We start from the raw sequence: 27,898 nt of genomic DNA, 5'->3' as shown, positions 1-27,898 counted from the left end.
TGACATGCACCTGAACACAGTTTGCGTATAGTCAAATCAAGCAAACTCTGGGTATGCAGAAATCAGAGCAGATGACCTTGCAAATGGCACCAGCTTATCTTTGTATTTTTCAAAGAGCGGGAGGGCAGATTCCATGTCCTGTAATAAGCCGCTCACGTGCTCTGTGAGGACTGCTGGATGCTAAGCTGAGCCACGGCAAACAAAACCACGCGCAATTATTATTGGGCATCCTGAAATACAAGTCGTGAAAATGACGGTTCGGGACAACGGAGATCAGTCTACTGTGTTACTAACATCCTCTGAAGAAACTAATTACCCAGCCCTTTCAGAAGAAAATGAAAAGACAGATTATTCAAAGAGAGTTGAAGGTATCTAGTCCAGGTAACTCTGCTAGTGAGCAGAGGAAGAAAGACCTCATTCTTCCTACTTTGGCTGAACCAAGCCTCATCTTCTAAGAGCTGGGAAACCTCTGAGAAAGGCGTCTTGGCAACTTACTAGGTCTCTGGCAGCCTGGTCCTGAGCGGAGTCCTTCGCAGAGGAAAGGCAGCTGTCAGCGACAGCGAACAGGAGTCACTGAACCAACGTGCCAGACCAGTCCCATGAATCACGGCCTTCTCAGCTGAGCCCTTCGTCACTCTGGGCTCTTCAAGAGCACAGGATCATGTTCAGGAGCTGCACCAGCAAACAGCATATGGACACAACAATTGCCCACGCTCCCTGTCCGCAGCTATGGTAAAACTTCACTGTGGGCTTCCAGCAATGAAAGCCTCACCCAGTGCCATGTGGGATGGAGGGTAAGTGGGCAGGAGACCTCTCCCCATCCCTGGGAGATGGGGCAAGACAGCCACTCCCGCTGAACCTCAACTCCATCTGTCACTGTTGGCAGCAGGGTCAGCACTTACCATCTTCAAGCGATGCCCCAGTGTTCACCCTGCCCTGCCACAATCTGCATCCACCAAGACAGCAGGGATGAAGCAAGACCACTGCATGCAGCTGCACCTCTCCCAGAAAAAAAAAAAGAAAGGGGGGGGCAACCTAAGGACTTTGAGAGAAAGCTCTGAGCATCCTGATACTACAGCAGCCTTCAGGTGCTGATCCTGAAACAACTTCTTTGGATAAATGGCCCCACATACACACAGAGATTGTCAATGGGTGTGCTGCACTCACTGGCAGTGCAGACAAGAGGATTTGACGAGAGGATTTCAGAGCGCGCTGACATCTGCTCTTGCATGTTATATACCACATTAGCCCACTGCACAACCACTTGCCACTGCCTCAACTCAGTTTAGAGGCCCTGTGTAGTACAGAGCTGAGTTTCCACCCCGACTTTCCCAGGCAGGAATAATGACCCCTAAAGAAAAGGGAAGTTATCTAGTGATGCTTTGATCGGAGCTCCCCACATAGTGCTCCATTTAACTTCTTCCCACAGCGCTCACTCTATTTGTTCACTTCCTCCCGCTTTGTTGTGCGTCCAGAAATGTTCTGAGCACAAAAATACTCTCTCTATATATTTATATCAATAAGCCAGTGCCATTCAGGACTTCAAAGCTGCCCTCTCCAGGCAGTGCACTTCACAAGGACAGACCTTCCTGCTAGATAATCCCAGGTCCTTTGCATTTCATGGGTTCCCCAGTGGTCATGTGCTGAGCAGACCTAAGGAGGTCCCAAGCAGCAGGTCCAGTTCCACCCAGGAGACGCAGCATCCAACATACACACATTCTCACAGAAATCAGTTAACATGGTCGTGCTGTCTCCTAGTCCCCACCCGCAACTCACCATTTTTTGCAACGGTCAACAAAATTTGTCAGATGGACAAAGCTCCTGGAGATACAAAATTCCTACAAGGTTGGTGAGAGTTGGTGGCCATGTAGATGACACCGACCCTCTCCATTCTCCCTCGAGGCTACCAAGATAAGAGGCACACACCCAGCTGCTGAGTCTGACACTGGCAGCCATCCAAACATGACCTGGCTACCCAGCTCTGGGCTAATCTCAGCACGTGCTACCCCTTGCCTACCTGGTAATCCAACAAGCACAAGGAGGCAACGTGGAAGAGAGCTGGGGAATTACAGGGAGGCCACAGGGACGCAGAAGAAAGCCAAGGTACTGTGGTGGGCACAGCCCAGAGGGTACGCAGAGGAGCTGGTGGTACCACAGCAGGGATCAGGAAGACATACAGGGAACTGGAAATGCAGCACCAGGAGTGCTGGGCCATCATGGGAGTGTTACAGTACACGGGCAGCAGACTGGGATTGCCACGGTGTGGAGGTCACAAATCCCTGGGGGAAAAAAAGCTTTATTGGTTGTGCTGCTCACAAGATTACTTGTTTTCTGTCAATGGGGGACACATGTACTTTACCTCTACTGTGGCTGGCCACCGACAAGGAGCCAAGCGCCTCTTCGCGTTCTTTGGTGACGGAACACGCAGCCTTGGCACAGCCGAAATAGCGGATGCAAAAATCTGAATATTAAAAAAGGTAAACCCAGTGTCCACACCACGTCACAGAAATAGGAAACACACATGGGAAGGAGCCAGGCACCTCACCCGGACCATGGCGCTGCACTGCCCGTCTGGTCCTGAACCCCAAAACACGCCGTGACGGAGTGGCCTCGATCGCACCAACAGTGTTCTGGCTTGTCCACATCTCACCCCCTGCACTTCCAAAACAGGGAGATGGGGCCCTGCTTCCCCCCATGTCAGTGCTGCTTCGGGGTCTTTCAGGGGGCTGTACTCGCTCCTGTGCCAGGAAGCTGAAGGTTTCCTCAGCCGCGGCGCAGGTGCTCTGCCGTGCCGGGCTGGGTGCCTCTGTACACAGCCCCTGACCGTGGATGCCACGCAGCCGCCTTGCCTGCCCTCGAAGGCAGTGTACATAGACATATTACCTCACCCAGGCATTGCACACAAAACCCATTTATTTTGATGCTGACTGCCGCTTTGGTAGGACATCAGATCCGTCCCCAAGCGCCATTGCAGAAGCAGCTTGCTCTTCAGATCACAGCCCTTTGAAAACAATGCAAATCTTCCTGTTCTGTGCATGACCCGCTCCTCTGCATTTTTTTTTCGGCTTTGCGTTAAGACCCTCGATGCCACCTGTGCACTCACTACAAGATAAGACAAGACAAGCGCTCCACGTGCCAGCAGCTCCGTGCGCCGAAGCCCTCCGCGGCGGCCAAGCCAAACGCCGGCACTGCGCGTTACGCCGTTTTCTAGGGCGGAGAGGGGCTCCTACAGACTCCTCGTCCCACTGCCTCATTGTTTATGCTTTTTTGGGTGAGCCACATCACCATTTTCATCTGCGGACCTGGGTGCAAGAGCAGCACCGATCCCCTGTGTTTGCATTAAGCACCCCGCTGGCAGCATTGCTCTGCGCACAGCACCGAGCGTCTGTGGAGATGGGTATCAGTTCCTGCCCCTGGCATGGCTTCATCGGGGCCACGATCCTCACTATGTTTTTCTCACCGTTTTCGTCATTCACAGCAACTCAAAGAGGGGGAATACAAATTTGCCATGCCCCGGAGGGGGTACTTTGCACTCCTTGCATGGTGGGGCCACCACGCAGTGCAGCGAGGGTTATCACGCCCGCACCCCAGCTGATCCACACCGATAGAAAAGCCAACCCCAGCAGGGGAAATGGATGGATGGATGGATAACCACCTGCTGAAGAGGAAAATGCTGAGCTAACTAGATGCTATGGCAGTTCGTATCCTTTCTTTGATCCCAGCTGTATCTTTGTACTGCGTATAGAAAGCAGAGAGAAGAACAACAAACCTTTCTGCTAAGCCAATGACTCTCTCAAATGCATTTTCCTGCTCTGTAATGGGAACGGAGGCTCAAACCCTACCCTGCATTAATGAAAAAACAAACAAAAGCAGAAGTTCATTAGTGATGAAAGTTGCATTTCCAGCCAATTATTTATTTGTTTTTGCCTCTAAAGACCCTATCTATGCATTGCATAGGAGCCTGTTGGAAGCACTTCCAGTAAAAGTCTTTGGTCAATTTGTTTAAACTCTTACCACAATAAACAGCAGGATTAAACAGCGTATCATCCACTTGGCCTCATCACCATCTCCTCACTCGTTCCCATGACAAAATCCGGAAAAACTCACCACCCTCACAGTTTTTCCTGGAGTTCAGCAGATTCACGCCCTGTTAGTCCATGACTAAAAACAAGTTTCAGAAGAAAGGGGAGGGGAGGGTGCTCCACCTGCAGCCCTCCAAAAATTGAGTGAGCACAGATAGAGCCCTTAGACAGGCCCTTAGCTGTTGGTCCTGAACTCAGAGGGGATTTCCAGGATCTGAGGAGTTCAAGCAACTTATGCTGAACCTTTTAGTTCTACTATACCCACCCTACTCTTGCAAGTTACTTGGCCTTCAGGCACAATCACTTCAGTAGTGTTCCACACGAGTCCTGCAAACAGCTTGGCATGGGTGGAGAAAGGGCAACACCACCAGCCAGTCCAGGAGTTGCAATTTCAGCATCCTTCCAGCCCCTGCTTCCGATTCAAGGTGCTCATTGAACGAGGAAGGTGCAAAGCACCTCTGTGGGATTTTGTAGCCATTGATGGCATACACTGGTCCACTCTCTCGCCTCTATCAACAGACAAAACCACTTTAGATGCTCTCTAGGTCTACAAGCTCCGCACCACAGCCTATGGAAAGTACCTTCACGTTGTTACCGTCACCCTGCATCGCCCTCATTCTTTATGCCTGGTGTTAAGCTGTGCTCTCACTGTAAGCCCTTGCGCGCGTGGGAGTCCCTAGTGCACGCAGCGCATCCGCATGCATTATTTTTAGCCTGGAAAGAACAGAGCAACATGGGGCTCTTTTTTCTGGCAGAAGCTGTACCAGCCAGAGCTGCATCGATAACAGAGTACTGACTAACGAGCGAGGCGCTCTGAAGGCACTAATTATGCCAAAAAAATCACAAACCTTTCTTGATTTTTCTATCACATCACATCACATCCATCCTGCAAGACAGACAGGAGGAGTCCTACGAAGTGCAATCATCAGATCTGCTGTTTGTAGCATCCCTGGGAAAAGTGATGGCTAAAGGTATTAGATGGAGCTTGGGACCTGCCACTTTCCATACTGCTGCAGACCATCTGTGCAGTTCCATCTCTATGAGACAGAGGTCACTGGGGCTGTTAGTGTCCCTCCAAATTAATGGCATGATTGAAAAGAAAACTTGGTTCCCGAGCCCCTGTGGACCAGGCATTAGCCCGGGACTGCAGGCAGAAACACAAGCTCTCTGCTCAATTCCCCTTTCAAGGTAAAGATACAGGATGACTGCTGTGTGATCAACGATGTTTTTCAGCCCGGAAACCACACTTCCTCCCGCCATGTGTTGGCTACCACTGGTCCCGAGCAAGCACCTTAAAAAACTGGGTTTCCTGCACAACGCAACAACTTGATTTCCAGCGCCTGCCCCCCGCCCCGGTGCTGGCTGCAGGCAGCTGGGGCACGGCTCGCACCGCAAAACCAATGGCCCGGGGGCAAGGGTGCTACTTCCAACCCTTGTTTGCTGTTAGGGACGTGGAGACAGGGTGGGAACGACACTGCGTTTTCCTTTTCTGGAGCACCAGGCCACCTACGCCACGACTTCGCTCAGGCGCTGCAGGTCTACGGCGAGGACAAAGCGGGTCCCTGCCCCGCTCGCCCTACCCACGGCTGCTGCAGGGCCAGGTGTCCCTTGCCCGGCGGAAAGCAACTTCGTCTCTCCTTCCCCAGCTCCAACCATGGTCCCACGCCACCACGAGCATGTCTGGACCCTGGGTCAGGGTGTCCCTCAGAGCCCCCCAGGGCGCACGTGGGGCTGGCTGCCCTCGGCAGCCCCGCTGCCCAGCTGGATGCTGCGGAACGTGAGCAGGTTTTTGCAGCGCTGCAGCAGTAAAAGGGATTCAAGGGCTCAGGCCAGGTATCATCTGCCCGTGAGGTTAAGCTTGAACCAGAGCAACGTTATGCCCTTGGAGAAAGAGGGATTTTGAGCTGACTAAATTCTTGATATTCCCCTTTTTGCAAAACCAGTGTTTTCACCCAAGGCTAAGAATTTCTTAGGGAGTAATAAAGCCAAAACTCTGCAAACATTTGGGCACTGCCTGACGTTTTACCGGGAGCATCTGTGTACATAACTGCATTCCCATGCAATACTGGCAGCCTCCTGTTCCCACAGGCAGCAGGAAGCACATGTAAGACTGCCTGGTATCACCCCTTTAGCATCTCCGGTAGCAACATGATTATTAATCATTGTTAATCACATTAATACTCTTTAAGACTATTGCACACCTGTTTCCTAGCACCATCTGGAGGCAAACTCTGTCCTTCACCCAATTTAGTGGAAAAGGTGCTTGTAGATGCAGGATACCAACTGGCTCTGACTACTCTAGGTCAAACACTCGGCAAAGATTCAGGTGTTTGCTGATCTGAATAGGCATTGTAAGAGAAAAATTATCCAAGTTTGGTTGTTTGCTGCAGGCCAAAAACTGTTTAGGAACATATGTTTAAACTTAACAAGCTAGGCAAAAAGCAGAACACAGCTGTTCTGCTAAAGAGAGAAAAAAAAAACCTTCTTGGCAATGTGGTTTGAAGAAACTGAGGAAGAAAACAGAGCAAACCAAAAATCTAAGAATGGTATCACATAACAAGATTTTGCTTCCATTTTTTCCTACCTGGGAGCTGATACCTTTTAAATTTGCATCCTCCTCAAAACAGGAAACCAAACCCTTGCCTTGCAGTCCTACACCCAAAAGGCAGACACCAGATTAATTCAGAACAGGGCATTACAAACCATTTTGCAAAGGGTCAGCTGGTAAGATGCTTTAACCACAAAGACAGGAAGGAGTCTGATCTGAAAAATCACATAGACGCCCAAGACATAGAAGACATGTGCCCAAAGCTTAAAAGCTAAATGCTCTCACCATGGGCTGGTATGACAGATGATTTTGTACCTGAAGTGGTCCTGGACAAAGCTAACGCTTGTGTATTTTCTTCACTGAGCTAGTAACACTGCCCTCCTAGGAGGACAAAGCCTCTGCTTCGGTAGTGGCCCTCCGAACAATCAAGTGTCACACAACCCACCTCGTTCATTGTCGTCTTGTAGTCAGCCAAATTTTGCTCAGTGTTTCAACAGGCCCACATCCACACAGGTGCTGTGAGGGAGCACACGATTCAGTTTTTAGGACACTGGCCAATGTAGCAGAATACAAAGCAGATCGGTACCTCCAAGACGTCCCAAAACTGGGCTTGTCTCCCTTTCACATCCCATGTCTCCCAATACTGAGCAGTCAGAAGCGCAAGTCCTTGAAATAATATGAAACGCAGGGTTCTTCCTTTGAATATTATTTTAAAAAACATAAATCTTTAAAAGCCAAAGCAAACCTTTCTCAAAATAGAGAAGATCTGAGCTACTGTCAAGTTACTGTATACAAGGGAAAAGGAGAGGAATAGAAGGCTACAATTCTTTTGTTCCAACTGTATTGTGAAAGAAATCAGGTGTTGCTTCTGCAGCACAAGCAGAGCCCAGTAAACACAAGACAGAATGGGTTTTTAATGGCTCAGAAAGGGATGTGCAGTCTGCAAACCCTAACAGGAGCTTACATGTCACATGAGTGGGCCCACAAGTGAGTGCCTTCCAGTCAGGAGAAATTAAAGAATGCGAGGGACGTTAAATACCACACAGTAGACACCTTGCTCAGGCTAGGAGCAGCTGAGCAAGGAGTCTGAGAAAGACGAGATGCACGTTGGTTTTATTTGTTATACCATAAATAGTAGTTTCCACAATATCATACATTTCAGTTTCCAAGTCTATATCCGAAGAAAGTTCCGAAGTTTGGGGAATACTTTCAGTGCATTCTGTGTAGTCACTTCTATAACTTCTTCAACTGGAATTTCTTTTATTTTGGCAACATATTCTGCAGCAATGTAAATATTTTTTGGTTCATTTCTCACCTGAAAAAAAAAAGCCAAACAGACCAGAGCAAATTACAGATCCCTACCGATGACAGGTGTTTCAGATTCAGTACTTCAAGACAACCACAGTCATCTGAAACACAACTTGTGGCACCTGAGACAGAGAAATTACATGTGTCTATTCTTCTTGGATTATTTTCCCCTTTGCCCGTTTCTAGAATTTCTTCTCCTTTCCCAGTCTCAGGAACACAGACTTTTTAATCTCATCATTTTCACTTGGCAACTTCTTTCGTCCCTTTGTCCATGCTTACACTACTTCACCCTCCCGTGCCCGTAACTAACCTCCATAAGGTGTGGGTTTGGATATGCATACATAGAGTCCCTCCCCCATCACTTACCTGTTTTTCAGGCCCCAGAGCAGGAGAGTCCGTTTCTAAGCACATACTTTCCAGAGGTAACAGTTTCACAAGCTTCTGCTTCTTGAAGAAAATAAGACAGCTATTAAACACTTCATGCACTTAGACCTGTGGGGAAAAATGCATGAAGGGAGGATATCCTCTGTATTTAAAAACAGTATCAAAAGACTTTGGTGCCACTGTCTGCATTTTATCAACAATTTCAAAATGGAAGCATGAATACCAGGAGCGGCTCGAGAAGTCCCTTCAAGTGAGGATTATCCTGTTTTCTAAATAACTGAAGTACCATTACCAAAACACTGAATTCATTGTCATTTATCAAATCATGTAGTTATATTGCACAAAATACCCTATATTTAGAGTTGCCAATGCAATTTTTAATTTGCTATTTTTCTGTATATACAATATTTGTGTACCTTTTTCCCATCTCTCCTTTTACCCCTTAGCCCCAGTTTGCTTTCCTTTCTCCAAGTTCCTAACCTTACCTGTGTCCATCTCTCACACCCCCTCCGCTTGAATCATGCCTTTTACTTTCCTGCATTTCCTGAGCTTATCACAGAAACTGATAATGGTGCAGGATGGAAACAGACTGCTACCCCAAAATAAGAAGTTAGCATAGCTTGCAGCAGTCCAGAATAGAAACTAAAAAAGCAGTCTCAGCAAATCAAGGGCTGAACCTGACCAATCATGTATTTAAGTAATGTAGCTGCTTCTTTGCTGGGCACACCTTGTGATAATCACAATTTTTCAAAGGTCTGACTTAAGCCAACTGTGAGCAGATTTCCTTTTGAACAAAAAAGGCCATAGCACTGAGAAACTAGGCATTTTCCATGTGTCACGTCCCTACTCTAAAACGGTACAGTGACAGAAGCTTCCAAAGAAGAGTTCACCAGAAACCACGTAAGAAAAAAATTCCTATTTTCTTAACCCTTGTTTCTCAGGAATAGCAGAACAGTTTTAGGCAAAATTTCCCCACAAAGGTCTAGCTATGACAAAAGCCCCAGGTAGAAATTTAGCCAAAGTAAAAACGTGAAACACTATAAGCAACTGAAACATCTATGAAGTGTCAGGTGACAGCAACCGTAAGCCAGTACTGCTAGTCCCACTTCAAACTGTACAGACTTAAAACCCAAGCTTATTCTTGAGCTGCACTGTGAAAACAGTCCCGTTTGCCATCAGGATAAGCTGTCAGCTATTACCTGCAATCCCCAAGCACCGAGAAGTAGCAAAACCCTTTAAAGCTTACCTGTTCACTCCTTACAATGGAAGGAGGAATGGAGAAGTAGTATCCAGCTTTCACCCCTTCCATTGCTACAGATGGCTTCCCATCAAACGCATGGAGCAACACCTTTGTAGCACCTCCGAGAAAAGCAGCAAACCAAATCATTAGCAGTGTTTACAGTAGGGCTGCAATGCCAGCTTCCAATGGGACCTCACTCCCATAAAGAATGAATACTGAATCTCTGCACTATTCCTCCCAAGCTTCACGTACACAAACTGATGTGACGATATGGCACAACTGAAGAAATTCTGTTGGCAAAAATCATGACAGAGAAAATGCATTAAAAACATACCTTGTTCCTTTAAGAGATTAATGGTTGGTCTTCCAGCTGAGCGGGAATGAACATTTCTGCACAGCAAGGAGAGGCCCAGCATTAGGAAATTCAGCAAAATACTTTTTTTTTGTAAACACAACAGAACTAACAGCAGCTTGGGAAGAAAATAATTAATCTGTATTACACCTTTCACCAGGAAAAATATCTAGAGACATATATATATGAATCATTTTAGTTACAGTTAAGATACAGGGACATATCAGCAACAACATAGCAGGGACAGAACACAGAAGACCACTGTATTCAAGTGCAAACATAGGGAAAATTCTGTAATTAAAATTCAAACTAGAGACTGACAGGACACTAATGCCAGTTTAATCCATGTAAGAAAAGTTCTGTGGCATCTTAGTAACTATAAATCCTAGGAAATATTTCCACATGTTACTGAGATCTGGCAAATCCTCCCTCTAGTATAAGCAAAACCTACAAAGGCAAATCCAGTCTTCTTGCTAACTCAATCTGCTTGATCAAAACCTGTCTTTGTCCTTCCTTCTGTTCATCTGTGCTGGCAAATCTGGGAGTGAAATCTAGTCCAACCTACAATACAAGAAAAGAAGTGAAAATATTTTATAGACCTAACGCTTGACTAAACCACAATACCATATATAAAGAAAAAAAAAATGCTTCAAACCTGCAAAGCATTTCAAAATACATGTACTAGAGACTGCAATAAAAATGAGCTCAACTGTAGCTTAGCTTGGAAAGGAATCCATTCTCAGCCATAAGCTTTTCAACTATCAAAGCATCTGTGGACAGACAGTTACTAACAAGTGTATTTAACATTTTAATCTATAACTTGTTTTCTGGGGTTTCGTATTCCATGGATTATTATTTCAGATTAAATCTCAAATCTGGATCTCAAATACAAGTAAAATTTCTGACCTGAATCTGTAGCTTTAGTCCTATCTCTAGGAAAAATTACACATTAATTCTATACTTTTTTTGATTTAAACATGTTTGGGCAAAATTTAAAGTTTGTCAAAGCAGCGCCATTCATAGCTATACCAACCAAAGTCCTTGATATACAGTACAACATGGTAAGTTTAGCTACAAAGCTCTACCAATAACTGCTTTTTCTGCAGCCAGTGTAGAACCAGCCATAAGTCCCTCCAGTACCAACACACGAAAGAGGCAGACTCTACCCTAAAGCCTTCAAGCTTCAATTAGTTTGTAAACAAACGTAAGACACGAAACAACATATGTATAGAGACAGATGAGGGATCACAAGGAAAAAGGACTGTGCAAGTCATTGAGGTGTGCCAAAATCAGAGCTTAGCCTAGCTTTGTCAGGGAAGAAGGCAGGAAGGATCTGAATGAGGATAACAATGTGACTCAACACTTCACTGGGCCAGAGAATTGGTAAAAAGACATTTGGGTGTAAGACAATATAGCACAATTATGCAATTCTTCCTACTAAATCCACCAGCATAAATGCCATCTATTTCCTAATAATGACAATGAAGGAAAAGAGGCAATCTGGCAAATCTATGAAGCACAGCACATTAAGAGAATTACAAATGAGACTCAGTACTTGTTCAGACTGACAGCAATACTGCATACACAAAACCAAGCAGTCACTAAGTTTTTGTGATTCTGGTGACAGATGCTGCTGAACTCACAGACATTTAAACAAGTTACAGGATTCTACTTACTTCTCCAATCCCCACCAATTTATCTTTGTAGAGTTCTATAAGCGGCAATGCAGCATCCAGATCCTACAAGAATAAATTAAAGATGCAACCCTCACTGCCTTTACAAGATGGAAGGGGTATGAACTCAGCATTATGATTAAGTCGGTGTTTCCTCTGTTGTTTTTAAATTCTGTACCTTAAAACTTGCCATTACTGTGAGCTGTGTGGTCAGACAGATTTTAGAAACCTGCGGGATTTCCCTTCTTTACTTAATGACCCTTCATCTCAAGTTCATATTTCCACCAGAGCATAACAGGTAATTAAAACAAGGGCCATAAAAAGCCTGGTAACATTAAACAGCTGCAGACAGCTCTCTAAGTTTTTCAGGCTAAGGGCCTTCCACTGTCCAAAGGGACACCTGCAAACACACATGTATGCTGTAAGCAAAGCACTCACTTGGGATTTTTAAAACTGTTTCACTGCAGTCATATGGCCAGATGACTCCAGCGAACAATTCTGCTTTAGGTCTAATGCAGAAAACCAACTGTGCTAAAAGACCCTGGGATTTGGTCTGCTGTCTTCTGTATTACAGAAGCACATAAAGGTCACTGGGCAGATCAGAGCATCCCCTCGCCTGCCCTGGGCAGTCCCTGCAGCATTTCACAGCTGCACTAACCTAACTTGCATGCGTTTTACCTTCAGAGTAACACTGCGCTGCTCCTCGGGCGAAACCTCTTGGACTGGGTGCACCCCCAGGCATGGCAAAACAAACCCTGGGAATCTGGACACGGAACAGGTATCAGAAGCACGAGAGACAACCCAGAAAAATCAAGTTTAAGGTAAAAAAGAAAAGCCAGCCTGACCAAGGACGAGGGCGGCACGTCCCCCGTCTGCTCCCACGCTGCCAGTCGCTCCCGCCAAAGCGCAGACCTCGTGGCCAAGGACATGGATGGGCAACGGGCCGCCCCCCCGCCTCCCGCCGGCCTCGCACCTCTCCGATAGCGCCACGACGCTCCGGAACTCCCCCGCCTGCTCCGACACCACCACCAGCGCCGACACCGCCGCCTGCGGCAGACAGAAACCCCCGCCCCGCTGAGGCCGGGCCGGGCGGGGCCGGGCGGGGAGGTGTGGGGAGAGGCTCGCTGCCGGCCGCCTCACCTGCTCCGCCGCCCGCACCACGGCTGTCACGTCCTGCAAAAGACACGCACCACCTTAGCGCCGCGGCCAGGCTCGTGCCGCCGCCGCCCCCTCCCGCTCCTCACCGTCTGGAAGCAGGGCGCGGCGAGGTGGCAGTGACAGTCCACCGGCCCGACCACCGCCATGCCGCGTCCGGAACTGAAGGGAAGAGGCGGGGAGGTGGCAGGTTCTGCTTCCGGGCCGGCATTTTCACTGCGCCCAAGGCGGGAAATGGCGGCCGGCCCAGCGCCGCCGTTGTTACCGCCGGGGGAGGCGGGCGCGGGGCCGCCGCCCAGCCCGGCCGCCGCCGCCCGGCGGGACCCGCGGGTGCGGTGCTGCACGCGGCGCGGCCTGGGCGAGGTGATGGCGCTCTGCGCGCCCTTCGTGCGGGCCCTGGCCCAGGGGCAGCCGAGCGGACCCGCCGCCGCGGGAGACGCGCTCTGGGTGAGGCTGAGGGGGGCGCGGGGAGGCTCGGCGCTACCGGGGCTCGTCTCTGGGCGCTTGCGCCCGCTCCTGCCGGGGGCCTGTGGTGTCAGCCCTTAGCTTGGTGGGTTTATGTAGCTGTTTTCGCCCGAGGCGGCCGAGCCGGGCAGGGCCGTGAGGCAGAAGGGCCCTTTCCAGCTGCAGAGGTTGCGTACCTGCGCCTGAAGGATGACTTCTCAAGCTCTCCCCTGTCTTGCAGAACTTTGAAACAGCAGTGCGGGAGAACGTTACCATTAACGGGCAGCCCTGGGAGGAGACTTCGGATGACTCCGAGCTACAGAGTGGTATGCCTTGGTCTCCATTAATTTCCTGCTGGGTGGTTTTGTTTTGGGTGTTGCATGTGGTATTTTTTTATTGGGCAGTTTTCCCCCCAGCTGTCTGTGGCAGTAGGCATGCTCACGGAGCAGGTAAGGTCAAACTCCAGGTCGGATGTGCCCATGTGAGGATCTGAAGTGCTGCACTGCAGGAGCATGATTCTTGCAGAGTGGTGTTCGTAAATGAAAAGAAAGGTAACCAAGATGTGTAGGGACCCGTATCCAAGAGACAAGGGAAAGGGAAACAGCTTTATCCGAGGGTCCCTTGCTCTGTTTTACATGTCTCTCTTATGTATTTTGAAAAACAAGTTCCAGTATCATTAGTATTGTGCCTACCTAACTTAAAGGATCTGCTTTTGACTACCAGAGAAAAGTACCTTAGAGACTTCCAAAGTATCTAACACAGCAAAAATAAAGGTTTAACTATTTTTAATGGCAGCTGTCTTTCTGGAAAGTCTACAGCAAGCTTATAGAAAGTTGGTATTTCAAAGCAAGATTTTTCATTTGGGAGGTGATGTGGTTAACCCCAGCCAGCAACTAAGCACCACACAGCTGCTCGTTCATTCCCCCCGGTGGGATGAGGGAGACAATCAGAAGAGTAAAAGTGAGAAAACTCATGTGTTAAGATAAAGATAAAGACAGTTTAATAGGTAAAGCAAAAGCCACGCATAAAAGCAAAGCAGAACAAGGAATTCGTTCACTGTATCCCATCAGCAGGCAGGTGCTTTCAGCCATCTCCAGGAAAGCAGGGCTCCATCGTACATAATGGTTACTTGGGAAGACGAGCCCCATCACTCTGAACACCCCCCCCCCCCTTCCTTCTTCCCCCAGCTTTATATGCTGAGCATCATGTCATATGGTATGGGATACCCCTCTGGTCAGTTGGGGTCAGCTGTCCTGGCTGTGTCTACTCCCACCTTCTTGTGTACCCCCAGCCTGCTTGCTGGTAAAGAGGTGGGAGAAGCAGAAAAGGCCTTGACTCTCTGCAAGCACTGCTCAGCAATAACAAAAACATCTCTGTATTATCAGTGCTGTTTTCAGCACAAATCCACAACATAGCCCCATTCTAGCTACTTTGAAGAAAATTAACTCTATCGCAGCCAAAACCAGCACCGGAGGTTAGGAAAGAGCGTGTTCTATTTAATCGGCTTTTATCAGAATAAAGGGAGTATAGAAAATTTTAATGGAATAGGGTAAGTTGATCTATTTTTAAAGCCAGGACTTAGAAACAGGAGTTATATTTGGAGGCTTCACAACCTCTCTGGGCAGTAATTTTCTGTGTTTGACTGCCCTGTTGGTGATAATTTTCTTCCCTGTGGCCTGTTGGAATTCCCTTTACTGCAGCATACCTGTTGTCTCTCATCCTTTTGCTGCATACGTCTGAGAAGAGCCTGCCTCTGTCGCCTCTGGGACCACCCTTTGGATAGCCAAGGGTAGCAGTTAAATTACCCCTGGTCGTCTTGTCTTCAGGCTGAGCAAACCCAGCTCCCTCAGCTGCTTCTCATATGTCATGTACTCCAGATGATAACCCTCTTCATGCTCTTCCAGTGGAATTGCTCCAGTACTCAATGACACAGTCTCCCAGAGCATCCATGCTAGGGTGGTATGGTCCAGGTAGGTGAGAATCCTGGCTAGATCATTGAGCTCAGAGGGTAGTGTATAATGGTTCATACTTTTACCTCGGGGCTGATTACAAGCAGAGTTCCTCAGGTGTCTGTTCTGGGACCTGTTCTTTTTAACATCATTATCCGTGACCGAGTTGGAGACGGAAGGTACCTTCACCCAGTTTGCAGCTGACGTCAACCAGGCTGGCAGGCAGTGAATATGCTCAAGGACAGGCCCATTCAGGGGAACATAAACAGGCTGGAGAAATGCATCTATGGGAATCTCATGAAATTCAACAAGGAGAAAAAGCACAGAATCACTAAGGTTGGAAAGGACCTTCAAGATCATCAAGTCCAACCATTAACCCAATGCCACCATGTCCCCTAAACCGTGTCCTGAAGTGCCACATCCACATGTTTTTTGAACACTTCCAGAAGTGGTGACTCCACCACCTCCTTGGGCAGCCTGTTCCAATGCTTGACCACTCTTTCCGTAAAGAAATTTTTCCTATTAGCCAATCTAAAACTCCCCTGGTGCAACTTGAGGCTGTTTCCTCTCATCCTATCGCTAGTTACTTGGGAGAAGAGACCAACACCCACGTCGCCACAACCCCCTTTCAGGTAGTTGTAGAGAGCGATAAGGTCTCCCCTCAGCCTCCTCTTCTCCAGACTGAACAATCCCAGCTTCCTCACCCGCTCCTCATAAGAGTTGTGGTCCAGACCCCTCACCAGCTTCGTTGCCCTTCTTTGGACACGCTTAAGCACCTCAGCATCCTTCTTGTAGTGAGGGGCCCAAAACTGAACACGGTATTCAAGGTGCGGCCTCACCAGTGCCGAGTACAGGGGCACAATCACTTCCCTACTCCTGCTGGCCACACTATTCCTCATACAGGCCAGGATGCTCTTGGCCACCTTGGCCACCTGGGCACACTGCTGGCTCATGTTCAGCCGGCTGTCAACCAGCACCCCCAGGTCCTTTTCGGCTGGGCAGCTGTCTAGCCACTCCTCCCCAAGCCTGTAGCGTTGCATGGAGTTGTTGTGACCCAAGTGCAGGACTCAGCACTTGGCCTTATTAAACCTCATACACTTGACCGCGGCCCATCGACCCAGCCTGTTTAGATCGCTCTGCAGAGCCCTCGTACTCTCCAGCAGATCAACACTCCCACCAAACTTGGTGTCATCTGCAAACTTACTGAGGGAGCACTCGATCCCCTCATCCAGATCATCAGTAAAGATATTGAACAAGGCCAGCCCCAGAACCGAGCCCTGGGGAACACCACTTGTGACCAGCCGCCAGCTGGATTTAACGCCATTCACCACAACTCTCTGGGCTTGGCTGTCCAGCCAGTTCTTTACCCAGAGAAGAGTAAACCTGTCTAAGCTGCAAGCCGCCAGTTTCTCCAGGAGAATGCTGTGTGAGACGCTGTCAAAGGCTTTACTAAAGTCAAGGTAGACAACATCCACAGCCTTTTCCCCATCCACGAGGCGGGTCACCTGGTCATAGAAGGACATTAGGTTGGTTGAGCAGGACCTGCCTTTCATGAACCCATGCTGGCTGGGCCTGATCCCTTGATTGTCCTGCAGATGCCCTGTGAGCACTCTGAAGACGAACTGCTCCATGATCTTCCCTGGCACAGAGGTCAGGCTGACAGGCCTCTAGTTCCCGGGATCCTCCTTCCAGCCTTTCTTGTAGATGGGTGTCACATTGGCAAACCTCCAGTCTCCTGGGACCTCCCCTGTTAACCAGGACTGCTGATAAATGATGGAGAGTGGCTTGGCAAGCTCCTCCGCCAGCTCTCTCTGTATTCTTGGGTGGATCCCATCAGGCCCCATAGACTTGTGGGTGTCCAGGTGGCTTAACAGGTCCTTAACTGCTTCCTCCTGGATTATGGGGGGTTTATTGTGCTCTCCATCCCTGTCTTCCAGCTCAGGGGGCTGAATACCCTGCAGATACCTGGTCTGGCTATTAAAGACTGAGGCAAAGAAGGCATTAAGTACTTCAGCCTTGTCCTCTTCCTTGGAGACAATGTTGCCCACCATATCCAGTAAGGCATGGAGATTCTCCTTGCCTCTCTTATTGTTGTTAATATATTTGTAGAAGCATTTTTTATTATCCTTTACAACTGTGGCCAGACTGAGCTCTAGCTGGGCTTTTGCCTTTCTAATTTTGTCTCCGCTTGACCTAACGAGATCCTTGTACTCTTCGTGAGTTGCCTTCCCCTTCTTCCAGAGGTGATAAACTCTCCTCTTTTCCCTGAGTCCCAGCAAAATCTCCCTGTTCAGCCAGGCCGGTCGCCTTCCCCACCAGCTCTTCTTACGGCACATGGGGACCGCCTGCTCCTGTGCCTTTAAGATTTCCTTCTTGAAGACTGTCCAGCCTTCCTGGACCCTTTTGTCCTTCAGGACTGTCTCCCAAGGGACTCTCTCAACCAGTGACCTGAACAGGCCAAAGTCAGCCCTCCAGAAGTCAAGTCTGCCCTCCGGAAGTCCTAAATCTGGGAAGGGGTAACCCCCTGCAGGGGTACAGGATGAAAAGGACCTGGGGGGCCTGGTGGACTAACCCTGAGCCAGCCTAGTATATTGTGTTAACAGGAGTGTAGTCAGTAGAACCAAGGAATTGATTATTTGCCCTTACTCTGCACTTCCTAGAGCATATCTGGAGTAGTGCACTCATTTTTGGATCCCCTCAGTATAGGGATATTGTTGATAAACTGGAGCAAGTTCATCAGAGACTGCCAAGACTGACAGGAGACTGGAGCACTTGCCCTGTGAGTTAAGTCTGAAGGATCTGGAACTTGTTTAGCCCAGAGAAGCCAATCCATCCTTCCAATACTTACAAGGAGGTTACTGAGAATATGGAGACAGTCTATTTATTGAGGTGCACAGCGGGAAGGGTCATAAATTAAAAGGGGAGGTTCTGACTTGAGATATGGAAGTAATAATTCACTGTTAGGATAACTGAGCATTGGAAAAGATTACCCAGTGAGCTTGTGTAGTCACCACCACTGGAGGCTTCCAAGAACCAACTGGATGAAAGTCCTGAACAACCTGGTTTGAACTGGGTGTTGACCCTGCTCACAGCAGGAGGCTTGAGTCAGGAGAGACTTCCTGAGGGCCCTTCCAGCCTGAGTGATCTTGTGCTAGGGACATTGGCCAATATCTCATCCTATCAAGAGACCCTAGTAATATGTCTGTTGCTACTATTTAATATACAAATTAAGTAAATGTTAATAATTGTTGCTATATAGTCATATATTTATATGTAACATATACAATATTTTTGTAATTATTGTCTTTTGGATAATAGTGGTGGATATTCTTGGTAGTCTGATGTCCAAAGAAAATTTCAGTGTGATTCATTTGCTCACCTGCGTTAGCGTTGGATGTTCTTTGCCTTTAACTTGATGCTTTTACAGTTGCATGAAGCCGAAAATACAGATATATTGAACTGGCTATGGAGAAAGAGCTCCTTGAACTGTTTTTTTGTCAGGAAGCTTCTGCAATTGTAGTTCTAAAAGGATAAAACTCCTTTGACTACAAAGTCAAAAACGCACTGGTCTCATGATGCAAAGTGCTGAACTGATTCAGGCTCACTTCACTAATTCCAGTTTGTTCAAAAATTCTTAAGAGGATTTTCTTAACAGGAAAACTTTGTCCAGATGGATGTTATTTTCAGTAAGTTATCCTATGTCTGTACAAGTCTAACTTTATGCCAACTGAGAAGCTGTGATCTTCCTGCAGCTGGCATAAAGCCGGTGTAAGGACTGTAGTCTGCTTTTTAGTTTGACATAAATTTACTCATGTGCCTAGCTCTGATCCAGTTTAAATCGCCAAGTGATCTGGCATTTTGTGCCTTGAGTGTTTAGGTTGACCAGTGGCGCAAGGCTTTCCTCTCTGTACTTAAATGATGTAATGGTGACCCTAAAACATACAAAATAAACCCACAAACTTTTAAAACCTTGGGTTTGCCTTTCTGAGGCTTGCAATCACCCGATTCTGCACAGATTGACCAAGAGAGGGTGCTCAAAATCCATCCTTTACCACTAGATTGAAAACATTGCATAGCTTGCAAGTTGTGCTCAATGCGTTAGTGGGGACACTGAATTTAAATGCTAAGGAGTTTGCAAAATTAAATTAAAAAATAAAAAAAGCAAGACTATTGTCAGGGTTTCAAATCTCCACGGCGGGGAGAAAAATTATAGGAGTGTACAGGTGGAAGAATATAGAAATAGGTACTACCTCTCAGTTACACACAGTTGGGATACAAGATTGAGCAGTTAATTCCATTTTCTTGTAGGATTCTTAATTTTTATAGTTTGTAATTATGGTGTGTGATGTCAGGAAAGTGCAGGCATTTACTTGTCTAAATGTTGAAACCAGTTTTAAAATACTAACTTAAGCTTTTAAAATTGTTAAGTTTAATTGCAATCTTGCAGAAGCCAAGTACCTGTAGTAGGTAGCATTAGTCAAAACACTTCATTTAAGAACTGAAAATATGTTCTAGGTATTTAGTCTGATCTTAGAATTGAAAAAAAAGGCTATGAAAGTTAGCTCTTACCAGATTCTGTCTCTTGGGCCTCAGATGTTGAAAGCAGACATGTTTTGGGGGTTTTTTTGCAAACTCCATACGACTAGTAATTACAGGTGTCCTCGGGATGCAGAGGATTTCCGGGAACCAAGTTTCCTTAAGGTGGCATAACATATTGTTAAAAATTCATAGATGGATTTTAAAATTAAACTGTTAATTAAAATTAATCTGTGCTCTTTATGATATAAAATCACTTCGGCCTCAAATTACTGTTTGGACAGTTGGTGTTTGTTTAATGATTGTAAATTACACAGATCAAACCATTTTTCGTGCTGCATCTTGCTCTGCATTTTGTCAGTTGAAAAACAGATCATCTCAAGAGATAGCCATTTATTTGTGAGACTTTCTTCATAGATTCAGAGTTCATAGATGAATGTGTTTTGGATTTTTCCCCAGATGGTTCCCCGCCTCCTCCAGCCCCCCCCCCCCCCCCCAGCTCATTTACTTCAAAAGCAACTGACCATTATCCAGTTGTGCTCCAGTTTCTCTATCACCTTAACAAGGACATCCAAGGCAGATCGATTTAGCTTTTCGTTGATAATCATGCATGATTTCTTGTTTCAGATCTAAAGCTGTCTTTTTCCTTATAACTTTGTTTCAAATTAAAAAAAAAATGTAGAAGAATTCCTACAATAACTTTGCGTTTATCATTTTTAGGTTCCAGCATCAAAATTCTTGAAGATCAATTTGATGAACTAATAGTAGAGACAACAACAAAGCGTAAGCAGTGGCCTAAAAAGATACTGGTGCATGCTATCCAAACCATGAAAGCAGAGCAAGAGATGTTGGTGAGTAACCTAAGATTTTCAGAAAACCTTCGCATGTGGTAGCTGCTGACCACATGTAACTTGGAAGAAATAAATCATCCAATGTTGCTTTTGATTCTTTGTCATATAGTGAGATTGTTTCTTTGCATTAATTGGTTTTTCAGTAAAATGAGGGTTACTACAGAGTGTTGTGACTATGAGTGAATTGGGCCTGTGGCACAGTTCCACAAGTTACTTAAGCAGATTGCTTCAACATGATGACTCGTGATTTACAGGCCAGTATACACGTATTTAGCTTGACAAATCCGGGTTTCTGAAATCCTTGGCTGAAGACTGGTTGAAGTACTAACTATTATGATACGTACAGATAGATACTATCATGTGCAGTGTATGACTTCTAAAAAGATGTCTGTGTTTTCCTAAGTACTTAAGTTGAGCTAACTTTTTGTTGACTACATTAAGTACTTTCAGTAAAGAAAGAAAAAAAATGGTAATATGGATTAATGAATAGGTGCAGTAATTTCTCTGGTTTTTTGACACTAAGTGTAAGGTAATTACTGGCATTAAACAACCCAGCCATGTCCTTGGTTGCTAAATTTCTTTCCTGCAGTTATGTTAGGCCTGCCTTTTGCTTACCTGCTGATTAATTAGAAGTCAGTTTTCTCGGGGGAAAAAAAAAGGACAAGAGGCAATGGGCACAAATGGAAATGCAGGAAATTCCATTTAACCATTTACAAATAAAAATGGACTGTGAGGGTAGTCAAACACTGGCACAGGTTGCCCAGACAGACTGTGGAGCCTCCATTTTCGGAGATATTAAAAAAATGACTGGATGAGGCCCTGAGCAACCTGTTGTTGTTGGCCTTGCTTTCAGTATGGACTAGAGCATCTTAGGAGGGCCTTCCCAAACTCAGCTATTCTATGATTCTATGCTAAAGATGACAGGGTTTTTTTTTTAATAAAGTTGTTTCAGAGCCTGCATTGCATTTCTGAGGACTAAAATTGACAAAATTAAGTAACTCTCTAGGTTAGCCAGGCATAGATGATTTACAGTAAGTAAAAGTGCATATATATATTTGTCTTAAATCTGAGATATTTTCTAATATATATTGCCTTTTGTGATCTCTCTGTTTTGTCAATATATCAAGTATGTAAAACAAACAAAAAAAACCAACTAAAATAAAATATGCTATGGCATAACACCAGGATTTAACAAGACCTTTTAATCTTTCTGCAAAAGGAAAACTATGTTCCATCTGAGTCCCCAAGTGAATTAGTTCTTTAGAATGCCTCTCACGCTAGCTTTTTTCTTCAAATTGTACACCACCACAGCTAGATGATTATTTTAATTAAAAGTGTCTGCATAATATAGAAAACTTTTAGCTTATCTCTGTAAATGAAGTAGCTTTCTTTTCACTCTCAGGTACTTCTGCGAAGGTACTAGTGTTTTCTCTGCTTTTGGTTGAGGACTTTTTATGTTCTTTTTTGACCCTAGCTACTCCTGTGATGCATGTTTTCTGAGGCAAAAAGAGCAGCTATGAAGACATGGTAATTAACTGCAGTTTACCTGGAGAGAATCACTCATTTAGTGTAGTGATCTCCCTATAATTGCCAAAGCAAGAGATCATGCTGCAGGTTTTCAGTCAATACATTCTGTTATGTTTGGGGATAATGCAAGCAATGTTTGTTCTTCTGCTTGGAGCTGTTCCTGTAAACTTGATAAGAAGATGTGTGAACTGTGAAAATTTTGCTCTGGAAAACTACAGGGAGGAATAATTAACTTTCCTCTTACTCGTTTTTGGTTGAAGAAGATTGAGGGACAGCTCCTGAAGTGGAGAAAAATACTAAGTTAGAGATGATATAACTTAGTTCCCACGTCTTTGCTTTCTTTCCTTCTTCCCTGGTAGTAACTTCTAATTCCACCTTTAATATAATGAAATATTAGTTGTATTTATCATTTATTATTAGTTAGCTTCACGTCACAATTAACTGATGTCAAGTCACAAGACTCACAGTAGGACCAAAGCGCCAGAGAGCCTGGTCTGTGAAGGAGAGTGTTCTTATTCATGCGTAAGTAATTGCAGGGCTAGAACGTACTAATTTAAATAGTTTTCTTTTTCTTAGCTTTTTGTCTTAATATACCCTTCGTTCAAGTTTGCTCCTCTGTGAAAGCTTACTGGTTTTGTGAATGGCTTCTTAGAAGCCAGAGCAGCTTTTTCCTCAGTTGTGCAGCAGGTGGCAATGCTTCTTCCAAAATGCCTGGATTTCAGTTTAGTTCTCATGCTTTAATAATTAGAATTCTGCAAACTGAAGCAGATTTTGGAGACGTGTTTGCAGTGCACTTAACTCTGTTAACCAGAACACTGAGTATCTATAAACTGTACCTCTAATACATTCTCTATCTAAATAATTCCACCACCATCTCCTCGTATTAGCCTTACTCCATTGTTCTGACTGCTGTGTGTATATTAGATGTCTATTAAACCAAGAAAGTATTTCAATTTTTTTTTTTTTTGATTATGCAGAAGCTCTACCAGCCTTTAGTAACACCAGAAGAGATAAGATCACAGCCTTCTCAAGGTAAAGATTTTGCTGGGAGGGCAACTGTACTGAGGAAACACTGCCTACCTTAGTGGCTAGCTGTAAACGTTTAAGAAGCTTTCTTTAAACTTGGTTAAAATTGTTGACTGTTTAAATAATGAACTAAAATAGCTAGAAGTTCATCATAACTGAATGTATTGCTGCATCAGTTTGTTGTACCTGTTTCTCTTCTTCTAAGTCCTGTCTGCTCTTAAGCACTGTACTTAAAGGGAAAAGCTGGCCACCATGTGGGTATTGGGTAGAAATTGTCACAGGGCTACCCTCAGTAGGTTTTCTTACTTCTTTCCTTCACCACTGGTGGGGGCCAGATGGGGAACTAGATGGATTGCTGACACTATACTTTGACCATTCTTGTGTTCCTTTTACATGAATACTAGAAATGCTTCAGTCTCTCTTCCTAATCAGTCAGTTTCTTCAGGGAATTGAAAGCAGTTGGGTAGTACTCAGTGATGGCAGTGGTATCAAATTTTCTCCTGCCTGTGTCATTTGTAAGGGTTGGTAAAGTAACAAAACTGCAAACAACGTCATAAGTTTGCTGCATGCTTTTGAAAGATTCCTTATACAAACTCCTTGGAACAAGGTGGTGTGTTTTGCAATTGGTGATTGGGATGTGCTTTTTTGAGGCTGGCCTTAAGAAATTGAAAGTTTTGCCTTGCCTGTTCTTAAGTATTGAAAAATGACAGAATTTACCAATGCTGTTCTAAGTAGAAAAGTGTGGTTACAGAACCCTCACTATGGATTACAGCACATGATGTAAAGCTGGTGTAACAAGAAGTGGTGTTAAAAGCTGGGCTTAATCTTCCATTTCTCACCCTGCTGATCTGCCTTCACTCTAGGCATCGTTTCCTCTTTATAAACAGGAGACATTGCTTCCAGAAATGCCAGTCTCTGCAGCAAAGCAGCTAACAGGAGCAATGAAGAGTGTCACTTCATATCTGGGTTTCTTCTGGTTTCTAGTGTCCCAAGCTATGCTTTTCTGATGTGAATTAACTAGTTCTTTTAAGTTAGTAACAGCTTACACTGTGATATTGCCTTTTTAGGTTAGGTAATAGCAAAGTCCTAGCCAAGATGGCATAGAGTTTGTTCTGAATTTTAGTGTTATGTAGTCTTTGGGAAGTTTATGTATCCCAGTTTAGCAAGTACAGTGGCCAGAAACCAAAAATGTTTAGATTACTCAATACCTTTCGTTTCCTTTTTTCATTTCCCTATGTTTTGGAAAGCCTTGAACACTGAGGAATATAATGCTGTCCATGTCAAGCTGAACTCCTGCAGGCAAATTTCATTTAACTGTGTGCCAGTCTTTCTGTATAACTGGAATAATCCAAGTAATTATTTTTACTTTTACTTAACTCCTTCCTTGCCATTTCATAGAGTCACCAGTCTTCTAATACTGTACTCTAAGAATGCTTCTTGATGTACATAAACTTCTTCTAGAGAATGTCCATTCATAGGCCTCTGTGGTGTATTTAAGGAGGCTGCTGTTGGACTGTTTTTCCTTCCAAACTTTAAATGTTGGTGCATTTTAACATCTGTGTTCATACATGGATGATGCATTCCTAAACCATGTCTGATCAGCACATTGGGCCTGCGGACAGTCAATTTAACAAAACACCGTCTCTTGCTGCTTACTACATTTCAGCAGGGGATCACTGTCACCCTGCGCTGGAATACAGTGATTGACTTAAATGATCTTCAGTAGCCCTAATGAGATTGACTTCAAAGCAGAATGCTGTGTTGAGCCTTGAAAGGGTTTAGGGATGTGTGCACCATCTGACATCGTATCCTACTGCAGGCACTGGTGAAACCCTACAGAAACGTAACAGTAACGGCAGTGGGACTGCTTAGTTCCCAGGAGCACGCTTGCTTATCCACTGATTTTAAGTTTTTCTTGATGGTGTAGTGTTGCAGATGGAATAATGGCGGAGAACGTGCAAAACAGTTTTGTAATAAAAGAGTTTAACTCTTGACTAAAGAATTATTATTGCTTGTAAAGCAGTAATAAAAAACTTACATTGAGTTGATGATCTTGCCGGATTGCTACTGCAATCAAACATTTGCCATTTTTCCCCAGTATTCTGCACCTGCTGTCTGCTTCAGTGTTCCTGAAAGCTTCTTTTTCTTTCTTTTCTTATTAACCCAGCAGAATTAATGCAGTTCATGTTGTTTACATTTGGTTCTTTTTTATTCTTGGTGTTAAACACTTGGTAAGTCAAGCCGGGAGAAAAATGTAGCCCTTATTGTAAAAGCAGACTGGTTGCTGCCAAGCTGGAGCAGTAAGATTATATCTTTTCGCCTGCTTAAAATGTGTTTGCTTCATCTCATTTTCTCCACAGTTGTGTTTATTCTCCCTCTTTTGTGCATTTTTATCAAATGTAATATGAGCTTGAAAGGTTTGAAAACTGTTTGTTTTATTTTTTTCTTTATAACTGTTTTCTTCCTTCATGTCAAATACTGCCTTTGTGTCTCATGTTTTGTATAAGCTGTGGGTTTTCTAGTGAAGAACTTTGTGGCTTGCTGTAGTTGAGACTTCTAGACACTACTGCACTTTGAGTGATTACAAGTAATAAGAGTAGGACAAAACATACAAGTTGACATCCCCAACGCTATAATGAAAGGAGTGTGTTGCGGGTTTAAGTTTTATACTACTGCTTTTCTGTCTGATTTCTAGGAAGTTGATAGAAAGTAATGGGAGGAGGGAATTACCTTTCAGAAGTTTATTTGGGCTCTGTGTTTTTCTGTAGATGCTTACATCACAGATCTGAAGCAGATGACAGAAATGGCATCCAAACAGATCAGTGGATCAATGAAGGTGAGATTTCTGTGTGCTCCAAGAGGACATTTTTTTTCTTTTTGTGATCTGATAATATATCACAAAACAGGAGTTCTAACGCATCTTGGTTATAGTTGTGTACAAAAAAAGCCTGTGCGTGTACTTTTGAAGCAAGTACTTCTTTAAGTTTGGACTACTAAACTTAAGTCTGTAAATTATTGCCCCTCACGTGGTAGTAAGGAAGATTGCCCACAAAAAATAGGAAATATTTTTTACAGAGATTTTAGAACCTGCAGCATCTGAAAAATAAAACATCTTTTGAAGACCTATACAACTTCATATAGCACGTGACATTTATTATTTCAATACCAGCTTGGATGTGAAGTGTGGTGTTCTTGTGATATTTATTCACCTTAGAGATGTAAGGAAGAAATGTTTAAACTGGACATACTCTTTGCATGGCTTCTGAGTGTCGGCCCTTGTCACTGTTAGGCTGGTAGCTCTGAGTTCCCAACCTTCACCTGCCATCCTAAGGATCACCTCTGCAGACACTGAAGCTTTTGTGCCTGTCAGAATCTGATTAACATATTTCATTCATTGTAACCATTACTTTTCCCATGTAACTTGAGATACTTGGGTTTGTTTTTGCAGTTTCTCCCAGCGCTAATAGAAAGAGCAGAAGGTTTTTCCCAAGCGTTAACTTGGCAACCAACCTTGGAACTCTGCAAGCTGCGGCAAGAAGTCTTTGCTGGTTGCAAGGTGAAGGAGGAAAATGATGTCCAAAATTTTGTATCACCAGGAGAAGTCACACCAACAGACGCTGATACCAGTAAAAATCCTTATGTTTTGCTAAAAAGAAAAAAAGTTGCATCTTCACCAGAAAGAAGACGCTACCCACTTCGACGGAGGAAGATTACTCTCAGCACATGAATTTCTCATTTAGTATTTACAGCTGAGATTCCGATCTGAACTCTTGTTCAGTGTGCTCGGTCTTTTTTCTTAAAACTCCGTCTCCCCTTCGATTCAGTGCTATACATGGGAGCTTCCTTAATAATTTAGTCTTTGATCCTTTTAAATATTTCTGGTTTTACTGTCACACTAGTGGTATATGAAAGCCTACGCATACCAGTAGGATCTGATATCCAGCAAGTATATTTGCCGATTAACTCTCATTTTTTGCTCTTCTGTTACAGCATTTAGCTCGAGTCCTCGTGCTTCTCAGCGTCTGAGCACATGCTTTATGTATGTGGGCAGTCTTTTAGCAAACCACTAAGTGCTCGTTTATATTAAGCATGTCTCTAAAGAGGTTGGAGAGCGTCTAGTTCTCCTAATGCATCTTCATTTATTACTGAATTGGGTGGGTATTTTTTTAATAAATAAATTGGAAAGAAATTCACAGTGGAGCATATTGAGAACACCAGATTTGATATGACGTTACAGTTTTTAGAATACCCACACACGTGTGACATTGGTCCCTGCTATTCCACCTTTCCTGAATTTAGGTCAGATGGGCTTATATTTATAGTCATGTTTGTTTAAACTTGGATTTTTAGTAATTGTGTTTACTTGCAGTGCACTCTTCTGAACAAGGATTTGACCATCCGCGTCTTACCATCTGATACTTTGTTTCATGTAATCCAATTATGCAGTCTGGGGGTTTCCTGGACAATATTTCTACCCATTACAGGATCTTGACAGGGGTCATGTATGCATTTTTGGCGTTTGACTAAACTGGAAAGATAGTATAGGCTACCAGGTATTAAGTTGAGCTTACTTTTTTTTTTTCCTTTACACATTACTACCTAGACAATTGCACAGTAGTACTAAATTGAGCATTGTGCCTTAACTATTCATAACTTCTTCTGGTTTATGATTGCATGTGCTTGCAGTAAATACTCATGTCTAATATGTAATGTATTTCTCACACAGTAAATGGAGTGGTTTTTTAGAAGCTTTATTAATGAAATGTACTGTGGTAAGAAGATAGGTTCAACTCAATATCTAAAGAGACTGAAAAGTTTCAAGA

The 27,898-nt window shown here is 44.7% G+C and overlaps 2 protein-coding genes across 2 annotated transcripts; one reads left to right on the top strand and one right to left on the bottom strand.

Moving 5' to 3' along the window:
* Nucleotides 1-7,801: 7,801 nt before the first annotated feature.
* TATDN3 (TatD DNase domain containing 3) lies at nt 7,802-12,891 on the bottom strand (the record flags this gene model as incomplete). The annotated part of the gene is made up of 10 exons (XM_081998371.1): nt 7,802-7,945; nt 8,305-8,385; nt 9,569-9,681; nt 9,897-9,952; nt 10,366-10,475; nt 11,591-11,653; nt 12,266-12,350; nt 12,561-12,634; nt 12,728-12,760; nt 12,832-12,891. 10 exons carry the CDS (start codon nt 12,889-12,891, stop codon nt 7,802-7,804), a joined length of 819 nt encoding a protein of 272 aa, XP_081854497.1.
* NSL1 (NSL1 component of MIS12 kinetochore complex) lies at nt 12,890-26,802 on the top strand (the record flags this gene model as incomplete). Its single annotated transcript, XM_081998370.1, has 6 exons — nt 12,890-13,189; nt 13,428-13,512; nt 20,392-20,522; nt 23,027-23,081; nt 25,844-25,911; nt 26,524-26,802. The coding sequence occupies 6 exons, from the start codon at nt 12,890-12,892 to the stop codon at nt 26,800-26,802; spliced, it is 918 nt and encodes a 305-aa protein (XP_081854496.1).
* Nucleotides 26,803-27,898: the final 1,096 nt, after the last annotated feature.

Source organism: Phaethon aethereus (assembly GCF_964289735.1).
Source record: "Phaethon aethereus genome assembly, chromosome: 3".
In the NCBI taxonomy this organism is placed as follows: Eukaryota; Metazoa; Chordata; class Aves; order Phaethontiformes; family Phaethontidae; genus Phaethon; species Phaethon aethereus.
Note: the sequence above shows the minus strand (reverse complement) of the source record. Positions and strands in the feature narration are given on the sequence as shown.